At 40.0% G+C, this 19439-nt stretch overlaps 1 protein-coding gene across 11 annotated transcripts in view; it reads right to left on the bottom strand.

Annotated features, from left to right (window-relative positions):
- Positions 1 to 6821: 6821 nt before the first annotated feature.
- Positions 6822 to 19439, bottom strand: part of Prrc2c (proline rich coiled-coil 2C) — a 66086-nt gene continuing 53468 nt past the window's right edge. For 4 of the 11 annotated variants that reach the window (XM_052201167.1, XM_052201169.1, XM_052201165.1 and 1 more), the window contains exons 25-35: positions 18738 to 18939; positions 16977 to 17180; positions 15946 to 16058; positions 15485 to 15621; positions 14536 to 14767; positions 14083 to 14205; positions 12824 to 13042; positions 12162 to 12265; positions 11708 to 11834; positions 10638 to 10874; positions 6822 to 8671 (exon numbers count right to left, since the gene is read on the bottom strand). In XM_052201167.1, coding sequence (XP_052057127.1) covers positions 8417 to 8671; positions 10638 to 10874; positions 11708 to 11834; positions 12162 to 12265; positions 12824 to 13042; positions 14083 to 14205; positions 14536 to 14767; positions 15485 to 15621; positions 15946 to 16058; positions 16977 to 17180; positions 18738 to 18939 — 1953 coding nt within the window. In that variant the 3' untranslated portion in view covers positions 6822 to 8416. Of the gene's footprint in view, positions 8672 to 9032; positions 9151 to 10637; positions 10875 to 11707; positions 11835 to 12161; positions 12266 to 12823; positions 13043 to 14082; positions 14206 to 14535; positions 14768 to 15484; positions 15622 to 15945; positions 16059 to 16976; positions 17181 to 18737; positions 18940 to 19439 lie in introns of all 11 variants that reach the window. The other 7 variants (XM_052201174.1, XM_052201172.1, XM_052201170.1 and 4 more) reach the window with 6 other exon arrangements.

Consider the following 19439-nt stretch of genomic DNA (forward strand, 5'->3'; position numbering starts at 1 on the left):
TAAAACACTTGCTGATTTTTCCAGGGAGCAAGCACCCACAAAGCAGCAGACAACCCTCTGTCCCTCCAATTCCAGGAGTCTCTTTGGGCACCAGGCAGACACAAGATTCACATAAATACAAGTAGGCAAGCCTTCATACACATGAAATGAAAATAAATCTTAAACTCAAGGGACAAACTAACAGATGAAACGTTGGCATTCTTTCTGGATTCAAGGTGGTGGTGGTGGGGCCAGGGAAGAGGGCCAGTTGAATTCGGGGTTCATGTTTGGGGTTCATTCGTAAATAACCAGCAGCTGCCACAACAGGCTGCGCCCTTAGTGTTCGTCTTTATGTACTAGCGCCCTCTGCTGGTCACACAGAGCTTTGCGGTCTGTGGTCTGGGATGGGTTTCCCCTTCCTCCTGCAGATTTTCTCCTTTGTAGGGCGCAAGAAGTTAACTAACATTCCACCTGCGAGCTTGGGAGAAGGAGAGGGAGAAGCACCGAGATACGGATGGACACACTTTTCTTTAGTTTCAAAACCCGCTAAGCATTACTTACCCGGCTAGAGGTTGTGTGTGCCTAAAGATGTCACATGACCTGCTGCAGCTTCAGAGTTCTCTGACACCAGTAGCTGACCCATGGGCTAATTAATGTCAGGCTCTGGATGATCAGTCTCCAGAGCTTTCTCAGCGGATGAGGGTCTGCTGAACTGGCTTGACTCCCTAGGACTTCTACTCCCCCGCTTGTCAGTACCCAACGCCCCTCACCCCCAGCTGTTTCCTGAGCTGTCTCATTCTGGAGCTGTGACAGACTGTATTTCGGCTTTCCTACTTGTGATTGTTCCCTGGCCTCAAGTCCTTAGCATAGTTCAGTTCGAAGCAACAGGGTGTCTCTCAAGATGACCCCTGGCCACAGCCGTTGGAGCGTGAACTCCCTCCACTGCTGACTCCCCCGCCAGCGCACTCTGCAACTGTGTCTGAGGTGTCTTTAGAGCTATGGCCTGCCGTGTGAACCGCACAAGGCTCACCCTTTAATGATTCCCTTCCTGCATTCTGGGCGCCTGCTGGCTGGGGCTCTGTTCTGTTCACCACCTTCTCTCTGGTGTGTCTCTCTTGTTTCTCTGAAGTTTCAACAACTTCTTTCTCTTCCACCACCACCACCACCACCTCCTCCTCCTTCTCCCTTGGTGTAGGTTTCTGAAGCTCTTTTAAATAGTCTCCTTTCCTTTACCCCCTTATCCTGATGCTTTTTATTTATGTTTATTTCTAATTGTATTAAAGACTCTTAGTTAGTTAGTTAAGGGTTTACTAATATTGTTCACTATTTCAAAAAATCAACTCTTGGTTAATACATTTTTTTTTTTAAGAATTTCATACACATGCACATTAAAAAAAAATCCTACTCATCCTCCACTTCTTACCCAGCTCGTCCCAGACCCACCTCCCGACGTCACGGAGTTCCTCTCTGGCAAGTTTGTCTATGTGGTGCTGCTGGTAGTTAGACTCAGCTACGGCAGGATTCCAGTACAGATTGAAGATAGGAGCTCTTCAGAAGGCCTCCAGGACTCCAGGGCCAGATCGGGACTGCTGCGATATCCTGCCTGTAGGCTGAACACCTATGAAATTCTCAGCCTTTGCATTGTCAGACAGTCATCATTGAGCTGCCTGCAGCACACCTTGGGAGCCAGTCTAATAAATCCTATATATATGAATGTATATTTAATTAATTTTTTCCGTTCTGTTCATTTAAAGAACCCTGACTAAAACACTGGCTTTATCAATTTGTTGTTTGATCATTTTCTAATTCTAATAATTATGGTTATTCTTCTAATGAGAGCTCTCCTTTCTATGCACTAGTGACTGGGACTTCCTCATCTGTGCCTAGGTTTCCCGCAAGTGTCTCTCCTGCACGCTGATTTAGGTATCAAGGGGCTGCTTTAATTTGTCCTTCTCTTGGAATTTCCTTATTTTCTAAAGACTCCAAGATAACTTTGCTGGGTATAATAATCTTGTCAGTTATTTATTCTTAGAGCTTACAATCAATTATTCTATGTGTCCTTGACTTTCAGGGTTTCTACTGCTGTAATTCTAGTGAAGTTGCCCTTGTTAGCTTATTGCTTCTCTTTGCAGCAATGTTCTTATCAGAACTTCCACACAATTTTAACTGTGTAACATGCAGAATCCCTTTCTTTAGTCTATTTTTAAAAAGATTTTATTTATTTTATACATGAGTGCTCTATTTGCATATATGCCTGCGTGTCAGAAGATCCCATTACAGATGGTTGTGCGAAACCATGTGGTTGCTGGGAATCAAACTCAGGTCCTCTGGAAGAGCAGACTCTTAACCACCACCGAGCCATCCTCCAGGCTCCTAGGCTTTTTTATTATTTTTTATAATAAAAAATTATATTTTTTGATATAATTATATTATCTCATATAATTATATAAATTCAATATTTCATATTAATATATATTTATGTTAAATATAAATATTTAATATAGATATTTATTCAATACATATTTGATACAAATATTAAATATATTTAACATATTATATATTTATGTTAATTATATTATAAATATTATATATTTAATATAAATATATTTAATATAAGTATTAAATATGTAATATATAATATAAACAATATATATTTAATATAAATATTTACTTAAATATATAATATATTTACTATATAAAGTAATATAGTTATATTAAATATAATTTTATATTAAATAAATATAAAATTATATTTATTTAATATAATTATATTATCTTAATATAATTATATTATTTTTTATTATAAAATATTTTTATAATAAAAAATAAATTTATTATTTATTTATTTTTTAATGTAGGAGTGCTCTATCTGCATGTATATCTACATGTCAGAAGGCATCAACCTTCATAGATGATGGTTGTGAGCCACTTTGTGCATGTTGGAATTGAACTCAGGGTCTCTGGAAGAATAACCAGTAGTCTTTTTTTGTTTCATTTTAGTAATTTTTTTACACTCCATATTTTATTCCCCTCACCTGTCCATATCCCATACTTTCTCCTCACCCACTCATCCACTCCACGTGGATGTCCACCCCTCACCCCATCTCACCCCTAAATTCTCTGGGGGGGCCTCAAATCACTCTTTCTCTCGTTTATTTTTGAGACAGTGTTTCTCTGTACAGTCCTGGCTGTCCTGGACCAGGCTGGCCTCGAACTCAGAAATCACCTGCATCTGCCTCCCAAGAGCTGGGATTAAAGGTGTGCGACACCACCGCCTGGCCCGGGACCTCAAGTCTCTTGAGGGTTAAGTGCATCATCTCTGAATGAACACAGACCTGGCAGTCCTCTATGTGTGTTGGGGACCTCATATCAGCTGGTGTGTGCTGCCTGTTTGGGGGTCCAGTTTAATTGAGACTTAACGGGATTGCCCTTCTCCTCAGCTTCTTTCAGCCTTCTCTAATTCAACCACAGGGGTCAGCAGCTTCAGTTCATTGGTTGGGTGTAAATCTCTGCATCTGACTCTTTCAGCTGCAGTCATGCTAGGTCCCTTTTTGTGAGTGCTCCATAACCTCAGTAACAGTGTCCAGCTTGGGGCCTCCCCTTGAGCTGGATCCCATTTTGGGCTGTCACTGGACCTCCTTTCCTCAGGCTCCTCTCCATTTCCATCCCTGTAGTTCTTTCAGACAGGAACAATTATGGGTCAGAGTTGTGACTGTGGGATGGCAACCCCCTCCCTCACTTGATGCCCTGTCTTTCTGCTGGAGGTGGTGGGCTGAGCTATAAGTTCCCTCTTCCTACTATCCGTCGGGCATTTCCTCTAAGGTCCCTCCATTTGAGTCCTGAGAATCTCTCACCTCCCAGGTCTCTGGTGCATTCTGGAGGGTCCCTCCACCTTCCTACCTCCTGAGATTGCCTGTTCCCATTCTGCTGGCCCTCAGTCCTTTTCCTTTAACCAATAGCAGATCAGGCTCCCCTCTCTCCTTCTCCCCACCCCCTCCGCTTTCCCTAGCAGACTGTTCTAATGGCACACCCATACCTGTCACCGCCCACCTCTGGCTGCAGTTCCCAGGTGGATGATGCTTCTGCAGTCCAAGCACACATCTTACGTTGCTTAACCGTCTCAAGCTCTTGTTTTCGAGCTCCAACTTGGTGCGTGATTTCCAGGGAGGCTATTCCCTTAGACGGTTGGATTTAGAGTAAGGTGGGGACTTTGGAGTCCAGCGATATAAAAAGGCCAAGGCTTCTGTCTGTTCTGCCCCCTTGGGTAAAATATCTTTTAAATACAGATAGCAGCAGTCTGCTCAGAAAGGGAAGCTGACATATAGTTATGGATATCTAAACATGATGGGATTTTTTTTTTTAGAGCTAAGGAGATAGCTGTCGTGAAGAGGGGCTGCAATGGGAGAAGGGAACAAAGGAGCCTCCTCTGAGCAAACCTGAGAAACCTGTGATCAGTCCTCAGAACAGAGACCTGTTATTATCTTTGAGGATGGCCATTGTTCTGCATGATACAATGTATGTATGTGTATATGTATGTGTGCATGCATGCATGTATGTACATACGTATGAATGACATAGTATACTTGACAAAGTGTTAAGTCAGGTACCAGGACAGTGGTGAAGTCACAGTAGACTGCTTAAACTAAGAACTCCAAGTGGTGTTGCATGATTCCTGTTACGGGGTCTGGATTAAAGATGAGACCCTTGCTTCAACAGTTTTGAGACTGCAACATCCAAGATGGCACCAGTGAGTTAGGGAGACTAACTCATCTTCAGTTATATTTCAGCAGAGGATCAGGATTGGGTGTAGCTGTTGCGTCTCCCTTTATTTTTCTCCTTTGTTTTAAACCCCAAGACTCTCCACTTCCAAGTTCCCTATTACTTATTTTCCTTGCCTGCGCCCTACTGGGCTCTACCATACTACAAACCTGGCTCTGATGCAGGATCATGGAGATGCAGGAGAGGGCTAACTCTCCACATTTGAAACTTTGCAGTACCTCGAGGGCCTTGAGTCAAAGGTACCACACCAAAGCAACACTTTCTTGACCCAAAAGAACCTTGTTATTTTGATCCACTACATTTTCAACTGACTACACCACGCAAAACTCAATGCTAATAAACTATACAATTTAATATACAACGACAGCACAAAGGAAAAAAAAACCTGAACAAACTGGTGACTGAACTATTAGAACACACACCTAAACATTCCATTCTGGCATTCCCAACTCAACCTATAATATAAGCTCATTCAGCCTTTCAGATCTTGTCTCCAGCCCAGGATTTACATGAAAAGAACTTTTAAAATTGTATCTACCCTCATCTTATCCCACCACTCTTTGCAATGGCAATTTATTAACTAAGTGAAACGCCCCAGAGCCTGCTTTTACAGGAGCAGTGGCTGCCTGGAGCTATTTATTTTGGATTGAGAAGACAGTCAGGGACTGAGTTGCACTTACACCAGTGGTCCTCAACCTACCTGATGCTGCAACCTTAATACATTTTCTCATGTGGCGACCTCCAGCCATAAAATTGTAGCTATAATTTTGCTGCTGTTACGAATTATATTTTCCAGTGGTCTTAGTTGACTCCTGTGGTGACCCCTCCCCCCAGCTGATTTACAAATTTTCTCACTTCCATTTTTGTTACCTTTATCCATTGCAAACAAGGCAAAAGTATCAGGGGTGTCTTACTTTGGCACAGCAGAGACAATGTAAGTTATACAGGATTTTTATCTTTTATGACCTAGAACTTAGGAGCTCAAGATTAGAATTTACAAAGTGACTCAATAAGAGAGCCAGTGTGGCACAGTAACTATAGCTCTTTGGCAGGGGTTCTAAACCTTTCATCATCTTCTCCTGATCCCTAGAATAAACCACAACTTTCAGAAAAACGCAGACCGAAAAGCTTAGCCAATGTCCTTGGACCCCCAATATATTATTGATTCAGTGATTAGCTCTGCTAAAACTTTCTAACAGCCTTATGTTCCACATCTAGGAATAAACAAAATCTCCCTGAGCTTTGCCAACTCAGTAAATGTTAATGACTATGAAGATGCTAACGAAAATACTGAAAAACACACATTCAGGTCTACTACTGGTCCTTCCATTTATATCCAAGAATGGCAAAACATCTATTTGGTTGTTTAAGTCAGGATCTTAGATTTTATTTTTCATATCTGACTCTCCAATTCTGGGCTGCCTCTCCCCTCCCCAATTTCTTTGTGTAGGCCTGGCTGCCCTGGGATTCACTGGTAGTCCATTCAATGGCCTAGAACTCAGCCTGCCTCTGCCTCCCGAGCTCTGGGATTATAGGCATGCACTACCATGTGTGTCTCTCTAGGTTTTCTCCAATAATACAGGACCTCACACAGTCCAAAATGGGCCTCAAACTTGCTACCTAGCTGAGAATGGCCTTTAACTCCTGATCATCCTCCTGTTTCTACCTTTCAATCCAAGTCTGATCATCCTGAGAACAGGAGTCATAAATATCACCCTCCTCAACACCACCTTTGATTGAGTAAGCTTTAAGATTCTTGAACTCAGGGCAGCCCTTAACTCTTTGGATAACTGTAAATGTACTCTTGGCTGTGGTCTTTGGTACATTAACAAGCCTTGCTTTGCTGGGCAGTGATGGCGCACCTTTAATCCCAGCACTTGAGAGGCAGAGGCAGGCGGATTTCTGAGTTTGAGGCCAGCCTGGTCTACAGAGTGAGTTCCAGGACAGCCAGGGATACACAGAGAAACCCTGTCTCGAAAAACAAAACAAAACAAAACAAAACAAAACAAAACAAAACAAATGGCCTGGCTTCAAATTTTGGAATGGATTAGAATTTCTAAGACTCATTATTTAGAGAATACTTTATTAGTTTTTGTAATCAAACCCACGTAGATAAGACCTTACATATTTAATACAGTGCGTTACCCCTGTACAAATGGAAAAAAAATTAAGTTCAACATTTCTAGACCAATATGGCTGTTAATTTCTGTACAATGCCAACTCAACACAGTAAACTGGGATACTTTTTTCCAAAGTTGACAGCACAGCTAAAGTTTCCAAAAATTCAAATTATATATATGTATATATATATATTTATATTTATATAAAAAGACCAATAATAGCAGTATGTTATGCATCAATAGCAGCAACAGCTTTTCCAGGTTCTGCAGTCATTTGAACAAAATTGTAGAGACATCTAGCACACTCTATTTAAAAAAAAAAAAAAAAAAAAAAAAGTAAAAAACAAAGCCCCAGAAAACAGCACAGTTCCGTTACTCTTGTGGTACCTGGCACCATTTTTTTTTTTTAAATTAGCTTCTCAATCATCATCTGGAAAGAAACATTCTGAGCAACATCATTAAAAACAGCTCTGATAAAGCACGGTCACTACTACGTATCATAAAGCAGGTACAAGCTATTTTACATTCACAGAGGTATGATACAGTACTGTCCTACATCTATAATACTAGGGGATACAATTTAAAAGGCATTATTTGAGACTTGATTCTACTTTTCCAGCAGAGGGCCCAAAGGATGGTGTGACACTGCTCTGTAAAGAAACACACTTAGATTGGATTTCCTTTCACTAGTGGCAGTTCTAAGGATTCATTCTCTCCATGAATGTCAGCTAAAAACCGTTATTAAAAAAATGAAATATCCCTAAAACAAAACTGTATAACCACTGGTTCATATGAAAATGAACTAGTGGAGAGAAGACCTCACCTTACCAAAACGTTATCAAATCTGTTATGTTTAAATGGTGAGACCTCCAAGGAAGGAGATGCCAAATAGTGCTTCGAAGCTTTGGACCACAATCAAACACAGCATCATTTTAAATAGAAGCAGAAGCTACATGTTGCTCATCTGAATATACTCAAGGATGCTGACACCAATATTTAATCATCTGCTCACTCATCCAGGAAGGGGAGATCAGTCACTACTGTACTTTATTGTGTTCAACCAAACCACCATGTTACAAAAATAGCAAGCTGCCCCAATAAAAAGTAAGGCTCCTCTGTGCAGCACCAGTTAGCATTTGACTCTCAAGCTTAGAAATGCCATAGACCATCCAAAGAACAGGAGGAAGCAAAAGAAACACAGCGGATGGATTAATGGGACCACCCAGTGTCCAGCTGAGCTGCTCTGTGGTCTCACTCTCCTCCTACGTGCGGTGTTTGCTGCCCCTTAGGACTAAACTGTATGCACTTACAGACTGTTTACACACTTGTACATAAACCAACTGAAGTTGCAAATGTTACACAGGAGGTGCGAGCCTGTGGAGCCTCATTGTGATTGGTATAGCAGCTCTGTCAGTGTAAAATGCTCTATGCCCCTTGTGTGTCTCACAGGATAATGTCACAGATCACTTTACCCCCGTGGCTGCTGGCATTATTTGACTTCACTTTCCCTACCCACCCACCCCAATAAACCACAGCCTTTATGACTTTGTTTCTTCGGTTTTGATCGCCTGAGGTTTGATTGGTCCAGTTCTAACAGGTTTGGTGGTTATGGTGGGTGCAGGGGGTGGCTTTTCTTCAACTTTTTCCTGACAAGTCCCAGGAGGGTCGCTCAGCGTTTCAGGTTTACTTGTATCACTGTCCACTCTCTGGGCTTTGCCTCCTATCTGTTTGCTCTGTTGCTGCTCAGAGAAGAACCGCTGCGTGGATTGAAGAACCTCTGCTCTCTGCTTTGCCTTTAAAAATAAGAAAACAAGAACTGAAAATACTGCAACATTACCAAAGCCTGTCAAATCAATCTCAGTTCAAATTTTTGTACCAATCACAAAATCAGTTTTTCCTAAGTTTGTTTGGCCCCATTGATCTTTCAGTTTTTAATGCATAGGCTTCTCCTAGCTCTGGAAATATTCTATGTGATTTAAAAAAACACCTGAAACAAGGCCACCCCCCCACCATCTTTCTAGCGTCTGCCCTCTTATAAACAATAAAATACACATTGCTGCTGGTTCATATATTTTTTGGGAACAGCTCACTAATACTAAAATTTGGGAAGGCTGCTTGCAAAGTCTGAAAACATACATGTAATGTAACACTTACAACTTCTAGTTACAATCTGTGGTCTACAGTAAAATGAAAAGGAAGCACTTATATTGTGGCATTACCAACACCTAGGACCAAATGTCTTGTGGCTGAGTCCTCTTCCCACAGCTCTCTTCTGCAGGGGAAGAGCATCAGAAATTAGTAACTACAACTTCACTTGATCACTAAGTTCTGATAGCTCCTACCACATTCTGAGCTGGTAAATAATCTGTTTCAATGACAATGTGCCCCAAAGAATATACTTACGTTAATTTGTAAATTATAGTACCATACTATATCCAATTAAACTTAACTTTCTACTCCTTTTGCACGTAACAAAAAACCAAAAAACAAAAAACCACAAGAACTCCTTCATGTTCTACAGGTAAATCTATACTATCTAAAAATCTAAAACAATTTAAGAAATTTGTACTCTCCCACCCCATTAATATTACATTCTAATGTCATTTTTAACATAAGAATGGCTAAAAATCAAGTGGCAATTAGCCAGGCGTGGAAGGCACACAATCTGCAAAGCTCTTGGTGCTAGTACCTTCAGTGGTAATAATCACATGAAAACCCTGGGCACACAGTCTAACAAAACTGAGTAATGTGTCATAGACAGTCTCCTAAAGGATAACCTTCAAATCGGATTACTTAGCTTTAGAAACACAAGGGGACTTTGGTCAGTTACCTGAATTCTTTAATAGTATTACCACAAATGTGCTTCTAACTTAGAGGAAAGCATCACTGCTTGTAAGCACCAAGCTTCTCTCTGTTCTAGCCTAATCTATGTAGTGAGGAAACAAAACTGCTAAGATTCTTAAAGTCAACCCTAAAGTAACTACAGAAACAAACTCAAACTGGTTGTATAGGCAGACGGGTGAGAATTATACTAAGAACTGTCCCCACACAGACTCCTAATTGTCTCAGCAAACCCCTGTTTATTTGTGCCTTTTACCATGAAGGAAGGATCCCAAAGTGCTTTTCTGAATTCTTCACCTATAACTGCATTCTGGAATATGGCCACCTCAGGTGGCAGGCAAATTAAAAAAAAAAAAAAAAGAAAGAAAAAGAAAGAAAAAAAAAGGGGGGGGGGGAGATGTGGAAAGTTTAAGATGAAAATAACTCCAATGACTTCTGAAGAAACAAGAGTCAAGGTAGCTAACACGTCTTACCCATTCCAGAGCTCACAAAGTAAGTATGTATTAAGTTGGGTTGGGGAGGGATGGAGGGCAGGGGGGAAAAAAAAGAAAGAAAATAAAATGGGGTGACTGGTAATAACAATCCATGTTACTTTTTTTAATATTTAAAAATACTGCATCCAAATTCAGATCTCCCTCAATACTTATTTCATAAGCAATCTGTTTGAATATAGTTTAAAATGTTAATTTCTTTTCTGACTACAGTGGCAAGGGGGGTGGTCATAAAAAGGAGGAAAAGGTTAAGGATGGAAAGGGAGAAACAAAACAACAAAAAACCTGAGGGTCTGGGACGAATAAAAGCAGTTAGCTGGTTACGTCTGGTGAAGACAGCGATGCCTGGATACATGGCTTGGGCCAGAGGCATGTACACAGGGCTCAGACAGACACGTGCTCTGCTGGCCACCAACACTGTACTAACCTTCATGTCTTGTTCAGCCTTCAGCGCAGCCTGGGCCTGATTACCTCTGACTCCAGAGAGTGATCCACAAGGGCCCCTGGCTACATGTGGCAGCCGAGCATGGCCCAGGAGGCCTGTGGTCAGCGGAGGAGGCATCTGACTGGCCAGTGCCATTGGAGGCCTCTGGACAGGCGCTGGGAAGGTGTTAGTATGTGGGGCTCTTACCAATGGAGGGACCAGGTTAGGCTGAGAGAGAATCTGAGTGAAAAAACAAAACATACAACATTGAACTGTTAAAAAAAAAAAAAAAAAAAAAAAAAAAAAAAAAAAAAAAAGTAAAAAGAAAAAAGAAAAAAGAAAAAAGGAAAAAAAGAAAAGAGAGAAAAAAAAAAAAAAAGCCAACTAGACCAGGCTGGCTTATCCCAGAGTAAACCTGTGCCCATTCTGCCAGCCAAAGTTTTGTGCCATTCCATTAATAAGGACAAAGAGTAAATGGGCCATGCTTATAAAGTTTAACAGAAAAATTAGGTAAAGCATGCTGTGGCACTTCAGGCGGAAACTCTAAGGGGGAGACAGAAAAGGACAACTGCAGAAAAGCACACTTCTATACTCAACATAATCTGAAGGTACAGTTACAGGAACTCAACCAGGGCATTCCTTAGGAACCAATTCTAACCAGTCCTCAATATGATTCAGCAAGGGGAGGAGAAACACACACACCTATGCATTATTATTAAAGTCTTACTGTGCAGGCACCATAAGAACAAAACCCAACTGTGGGCCTGGAAAACTTAAGCACTGGGACCCTTCACTGAAAATCAAACTTCTTCCAAGAAGACAAAAGGAATAGGACTTAAACTGTCAGAGCTGTGTGGGGAATCTTGAGCATTTCGAATGTCTGCTTTAAAACTAAACTACTGCATCTGTCTATTTTCATTTGAGTATCATACATTCACTTTAAAAACCAGACAAGTTTTCATTCAAAGGTGCACACGGTAACTGCTCACCTACGTCATGATTATAAAGCCACAACCTTAGTCGGATTAGCCATCATTTACAAGCACTGCGTGAACCCCCTCGGAGCTGCCTACCTGGGGGGCAAACTGTGCAGGAAACGGCTGCGCCATCCTCACTGTGGCAGGGGCTGACTGGAACTGTTTCTGATACACAATGCTGTTCATTTTGCTGGACTGGCTGTTTGGACTTGTTGATGTAGCCCTTGGAAAAGAAGTCACTGGTCAGTAAAGCAGTGCCAGGTAAACATTGCTGTTAGACTTTAAAGGTATTTACTTTTATATTTTCATCTCATTTAGTGGCTGAACATGGTAATGGGCAGCAAAGGTAAGAGAAGAGTTTCTTTATTTGTATTAACAAAAATGTTCTTAAAATACGGTGTTAACATCTTAAATAAAATTAACAAAATAAATGTTTCAATAACTTCTGCTTAACAAAGGATTGGTAACACCGTAAGGATTTTAACAACTGAATTTTAAGAATTTCAAATTATCATGTAATTTCCTAAGCAAATTTAAATGTCCACCTTACCTGAATGGACTAGATGTTGGCGTGGTGCTTCGACCACCAATTGGAGGTGTTCCTGGTTTGATATCAATACCACTCCCAAAGGCTTTTAGTTCCATTTCAGACATCTGGGGGGAAAAAAAGCACATTAATGTTAGCATTCCTCTAATTCTGTCAGCAATGTGTTGGGCTTAATGTCCTATATATGATGGTTAACTATACAGTGGTTAGAAAAAAAAAAAAAAAAAAAAAAAAAAACCCAAAAACCTTACTATAGCCAAAGGACCAAGCAGACTGATAGGATTATGTAATTCTGCTGCTTCCATAAAAAACTGAATTCTTTGTTATCAGACAAAACTAGGAAGTGTAGAAATAATGATGTAAGAAGAAAAACAAAAGCATTCATCCATTCTCTTGAGGTTTTCTGTGGAGCTGTAAAAATGGGTCTTTGACTTATATTAGATTTTGCCTATGCACTTAGTGTGTGCACACTTATCACCCTCACTATGGAGGCCAATTTTTGAATTATTAGTTCTCTCCTTCCACGTGGCTTCCTGGCACTGAAATGAGGTCTTAGGTCTTGGCAGCAGGTGACTTTACCTGATGAGCTATCTTCCAACCCTCTCCACACAGACCTGACCCCTGTAGCTGCACAGCCTCCCGGGCACGAAGCAGGCCTCACTTACTTTCCCTGTGGCTGCCATCATGCTGTGCTGGGCTCCCGCAGGGATCAATCCTCTGAAGGGCTGGCTTACTTGCGCAGGACGGCTCAAGCTCTGAGCCTGTGCTTGTGGGGTTGTGTGCTGTAACTGGGGCTGAAGTGTCTGAGGCAAAGCAATCAGAGGTTGTCCTGTAGATCCAAAATTAGTCAAGGAAAGCTGAGATGCTGGCAAAGGTACTGTAACCTAGAAAAAGAAACAAAAAGAAACTGTAAACATTTGCTTGTAATTATTGTGTTTATCTACACATATGCCAAGAGATCTTCAAATAATTTTCAAATTAAAAATATAAGTAAAATACTTTCAAATATAAAGTATATAGAAATAAATGGGAAGTGACTAGCTCTTCCCCCAACCCCCTAAGACAGGGTCTCACTATGCAGTCCTGACTGGTTTGAACTCCTTTGCCTCTGTTCCAAGTGATGGGATTACAGGTATGAACCACCACACCTAGCCACTCAGCCCTCCCTACACCTGTTCTTGTGTTAGAGGTATGACAACAATACATAGCCTTACACTGCTCTGGAGGAATGTGGGATTTGGTGGTTTCATTATCGCACGAAGGTCAAGATTTACAGTTCTATATGTTGACTGTAGTGAAGAAACCATAGACTAAAATGGTCACTAACTTTGAATATACTCAGAGCACAAATCAAATACCAGAAAATACACACTTAAAATAGCTCAAGTTCCCTCCACCAATATTTCTATATTATTTACAGGCTGGTCAAATTGAGTGTTTATAAGTAAAAGGTCTTTTTAATTTTCATATAAACAACTCTGACTTGACAATACCTTCTACCACATGACGCATAACAAGGTCAGAGGTGAGCACTCCAGTCACACCATGCACTTAAGATGCTGCCCCTGGAGCTACTCTGCTACGTTATACTGACCACCTCAGAGTCTTCTTTCACCTCTAACACTAAATGTACTATATTTTTGAATAAATGATTTTCAAACTTTCATATGCATGGATTCCTTTCTTATAAGCCCAGCTTAAATAAAGCAAGTAAACCTAGGATGAATTAGAGGGGGAGGTACAGTGGGAAGAAGCTGGCTGTTTCAGGAGTCAAGCAAGCACGGTCCACCTCCAATAGACCTAATGGGATTCCCCACAACATTCCAGTGTAAATTTGAAAACCACCTCCTCTATCTTGGTTCTATATAAACGTCAAAATAACAACAAAATACAAAGAATAATATAGAAAATTGAGGAAATTTACCATGCCATAGTTTACCTGCTGGAGAGCACTTGGTGATTGGGCAGTGTTATAAAAATTTGTCTGACCAGGCTGCTGTACTTGTCCAGAGTAAAGATTTGAGGCTTGAGTAAGATTTGCTCTTGCCTGGAAAAATTTACAAGAAAACAAAAACTGAGAGGTAAGTCTCATGCAATTTGTATCAACATTATCATCTTAAAAGGGAAGATCCGAGCCAGGCATGGTGGTGTACACCTTTGAGACAGAAGCAGTGGACCTCTTGAGTTTGGAGACCAGCATGGTCTACAGAGAGAAACTCTATTTCAAAAACAGCAGAAACAACAAAAAGGAAGATCTTTCCATTTTATCTTTTAATATTTACCTTGTACAGATCTTTTTCTTTGTTAAGCTATAATTATAAGCCTAAAGGATCTGGATTTAAAAACCCAATAAGAACACAAGTAAGCACAGTCTTGCCTGAAGAAGGTGTGTATCAATCAGCTGAGAGCTCCCCAGCCCAGAGGCCTGCCCTAGCTGATGCTCATACAGGATGGGGATGGGCTGAGGATTTGAGGTCTGGGGAAAGGCGAGCCCCGACTGGGCCTTGGCGAGCTCCTGGTGTGGGACAGCTGGGAAGTTGTGGATGGCTGTGCCCGAGAGGACCACCGAGGGCTGGGAAAGACTGCTCTGCATAAAGGCTGGCTGCGATCTAGGAAAAGCATTAAAGAGGAGAAGGTCAATACTATACATTAATTTTATTTAGAATTGTGAAAATCTTGTGTCCCAAATAACCAAGTACTCTTAAATCAGTAATTAGACAGAGAAGACAAGGTCTTTGACCACTTGTTTCAAGATTAACTCCTATTTGCAACAGAACTCCAAATGCAAAAGTTTGAGGGAAAAGCCTGCTCTTGGTAACAATAGTTTACATGTTACTTTTTAATTATAATAATTATTTACATTTTACATGTTCTCTACAAAACTGAGAGTCAAACCTAGTTTTCTCTTTGGTGACATTACACATATAGTCTTGAGACCAGTATGGAAGAAAGTAAAGCCTCTTGTTTAATTGCTTTGAGCAGGATTTCACTTTACGACCCAGGCTGGCCTTGAGCTCACAATGATCCTTTTGCCTTTGCCTCTCAAGAACTGGGACTCTAAGTGTGAGTCACCATGCCTAGATAGAATAGCTCTAATTAAGATAGTTCACGGGTTTTGAAAATTCTATCTGAACAAAAAGTACAAGAACAAAAGAAAACAAGGCATAGTTGAAATCTCCAAGCACAGGCTTGAAAATATAATGTATATACTTAATTATTTAGTTTATAATATAATAATAGGGTTTGGGGAAAAGGAATTCGCACTAGATACTGCATAACCTCAAGGGTTATTAAAAATTATAGAAACAACTTTTAAGGCTATTTACCTATATGGTTGAATTGAAGAACTGAATAATTCCTGAGCCTGGGAAACAGCAGGCCCAGCCCCCAAGCTCAGCTGGGCTTGATGCTGCCCTTGCAATGGGGCGTAGATAGGGATTGGAATCTGCTGAACCGACGTGGGCTGCAATGAAATAAAAAGTGCACATGTAATATATAGGCACACTCTTCACAAGATTGGGAAAGTAAAAACAAAACTCCAGACATAAAAATAAGATTTACAAGTATATATCATCAACCCTTTAAAACCAATTTTGTTTTTAACCTATGACTTACTGCACATTGGTATATTAAGCTCTGGGAATGTGGGAATCAAAAATGTCTCCAAGTTTTGGTAATAGCCTATCCTGGTAATTCAAAGTTGATTTTAACTTAAGTGATTCTAATACTAAAGCCCAAGGTAGATAAGTTATAGAAGTATCAAGAAATACAGGGTCAGGACGTTTACCTGTGAGAGACCAGGCTGGAAGCCCTGCTGCTGGGCCAGGGATGGTGGGGCCAATCGTGCATGCTGGGTATTGAATAGATGACTTGTATCCATATAGAAGGCTGGGATTTGAGCTAGAACATCAGGAAAAACAAACACTATTATCTAAATTTCAGAATTCTCCAAGCAGTAAATTGAATTACTTATAGCACTTAAAAAAAAAAAAAAAAAAAAAAGATTTCAAATCATGAGCATTCTGAAAAGTCACTGAAAAAGTATAAATGCAAAAAGATATAAAATAAAATTTTCTAGCAGAAAGGTGCATGCAAATAAAACATTGTAAATTTGGGGCTACTTGGTCCCATATTTAAGTGCTCTCATATGTTCTCAATTAGCTACGTACTGGTAACATTTTACACAAGAAACAAATCTGACAACTGAACCAGCAAATCCACCCCAATATTAAAAACTATGGAGTAGAATAGGGCAACATCGGAAACAATTAGCATTTAGTGATTACAATGTTTGGTATAGATTTTAAAAATAATTTTACATGTTTTCAACAAGCAATTTTGATGCAGATAGGAATTAAGATTCCTATGTATAATACAGTCACTAGATTACCACAAGTCTTAGAAGATTCTTAAAAGAATTGTGGATTTATATGCTTTATGACTTACTAGTAAGGCAGTATCTTTAGATATAATTCATTAACAGATGGTACTGATAGCACTTTTAGGTGACAATTGGAACAGTCACTATACAGTGTTATTGTTTGCTATATATATGTTCTCTTCACCAAGAACTTCATTATTTATTATTTTTCAAGTAACAAAGTTTGGTGATTTTAGTGAAAGTGCAGAACATGCATAAATTATTTTGCAAATTATAAGACACTAACTTGTCATAAATATAGAACACACACACACACACACACACACACACACACACACACACTTTAAACAATCTCAGAATTCTTGTCGTGGATGAAAAAGGACTCAAACCTACAAGTCCATTTTCTAAATTCCTATAACTAGCTCTAGGAATATTACCTGCTGCGGATTGAGACACATAAACCTGCGGACTTTGCTGTTGCTGCGCAATGAGGGAAGGCATACAGCTTAACTGTGAAAAATGACTTGCAGAAGGTAGGCTGCCGGTCTGTAATTGCTGGGGCTTTACTTTACAAATATTAGGAGGGTCCGATGTGGTTGTAGATTTTGTACTCAACGAAGAGGTGGTGTAAGTACCAGCTCCTGTATTTGAAGAAAAAAGAAAAAATACAGCATGTTCACTCTTCCTATCCTATGGGTTCCATGGGTTTTATCTATGTTAAGTATTTAAGCAGCATTCAAAAAATTCAAAAGCATTTGAGGAGGTTGGAGTGTCTGGGAGCTAGCCATGGAATGCAGACAAGGTGGCATATGCCCGTAATCCTGTCCATATTACTGTGGTCTCTGTACTCGGGAGGTATAGGCACAATCCTACTCTCACCTACAGAGTTCCAGGAATATAGGCGACCTTGTCTTGGGAAGGAAAGATGAAAAAAAATCCTGTCAGTATGAAGGATGGACGGCCTTTTATCCTTGTTACTGTCTGCTTAACAATATACTGGATACTGGAGACAATTAGCTTGACCTGAAAATAAGTTACTGGATTCCAAAGAAAGACTGAATAACTTTTCAACTCATCCTACCAATCTCCTGTTTGTTTATACCAATTTCCACTAAAGTAGAGGAGTTCAAGCTAGTCTATAAAATAGGCAAGTTTTAAAGATTGGACAAGGTTTAAAGAAAGAAAAAAATGTAACTATCTGGCATGACATTACAATGCAGGAATCAACTCCAAGGTTTTTTTTTTTTTTTTCATTTTCGTTTTTGAGACAGTGCCTTCATAGTTGTCTAGGCTGGCATCAAATTTCCTATCTTCCTGTTTCAATGAACCAAGTGCTGAGACCACAGGCATGTATTACTACACCCACTTTGGGATTGTCTAAATGTACCTATTACAGATAATAGAAAAACTGCTCTAGGATAGCCCAGACACCAATGGCGGAGTGGGGTGGATTCTTCAAATTAGTATAAAAACAAAGCAAGCAAATTCTGCACAAGGTATATTTTTTATCCATTGGAAAGGTATTTTCCACTGCTTTGGAAACATCAGGGAATACTGTAAAAACCTGAAATAAAATTTGTTTTTAAAAAAATGAAGCACGGCTAACTAATGGGTAAAAGGGATGAACTTCCTTCCAAGTTAAGCATTTGGAAACATTTGCCATAGAACTACAAAGCTTCTAACTCAGAAGTTGTGCAAAGCTGTAAGTAAGGGACAATAGTTTCTTCTAACTCTAGTCTGACAGTTTTCCCAGGCACCAAACAGTAGTAACACTATCCACCTAGCTTTTCATTAGAAAATATAACTTATTCTATTAATACCTTTAAATCAGATGTACTGAAAAAATCATTTAAAAGTGGTGGGAATTTATATTCTGAATTGTGTGTTTAATTACTGGGGTATAGTAAAATTGGTAACAAAAGGGTGAGCTTAAGAGAAAAATTTGGAAGACAATTTTATGCAGTGAGGGAGAATTTGGCAAAATCTTTCCTACTAAGTAATCATAAAATAGTCACATTAAAATTCTGAGACACAAGTAAAAGGACAAGTAAGAGAAGGGGAGTTTTCATCAAGTTTTTGCTCAGGGAACAGCACATCATTAAGCTGGGAGTGTGGTTTAGTGGCACAGTACCTATCTAGGAAACATTAGGCTCAAACCTCAAACAAAAGGTTAGAGGGAAGTGGAGACCCAGCTCTACCTGACAGCGATGCTGTAGGAGTGACTGACGCAACTGGGATCTGTGGCATCGACGCACTGGAGAACGAGCTGTAATTAGCAGTGCTTGGTCCACTGGCACTGCTGCTGACTCCACTTACAATTGGAGGTGCTGTAGATGTTACTGGGGACCCTTTTTCTCTTAGATTTGGAGAATTTTCCCATGCCTTCCGTGCAGACTCCATCTGCAATAAAACAAACTTCTGTTAAAGCAAACTAAGTAAAAAACAAATTAAGAAAAACAAACAGACCACACCCTCTATACCCCAGCATGCAGATTTCAAACAGTGTCAGCTTCAGAGTTTTCAAACTTTCTACCCAAAGGGTTATTTCTTATTTTTTTTTTTAAACAGAGTTTATTGAAAGCTTTTGGAAATACACATTGAAACATAGCTAAAGCACTTATCAAAGAACATGCGGCCCTACCTGCCACCAGTGTAAATAAAGAAAGGTCCCTCCATGGGACAGACCTAATGCTCTGCCTGTTTTCAGAAAGGGCCTTAGGCAGCACTGTCCTGCTCCTTCTTTTTAAATCAATACTTCTCAAATGCACATGGGCTGTAACAGGGCAAGTACTGTCTTAGACATATGTATTTGTGGCCCTGGTTCACATGGACTTTCATGGGTTTTTTTTGGGAGGGGGAGGGGGAATTTGTTTTTTTTCAAAACAGGGTTTCTCTGTATA

Source organism: Apodemus sylvaticus, chromosome 12, assembly GCF_947179515.1.
Source record: "Apodemus sylvaticus chromosome 12, mApoSyl1.1, whole genome shotgun sequence".
NCBI classification, from domain to species: Eukaryota; Metazoa; Chordata; class Mammalia; order Rodentia; family Muridae; genus Apodemus; species Apodemus sylvaticus.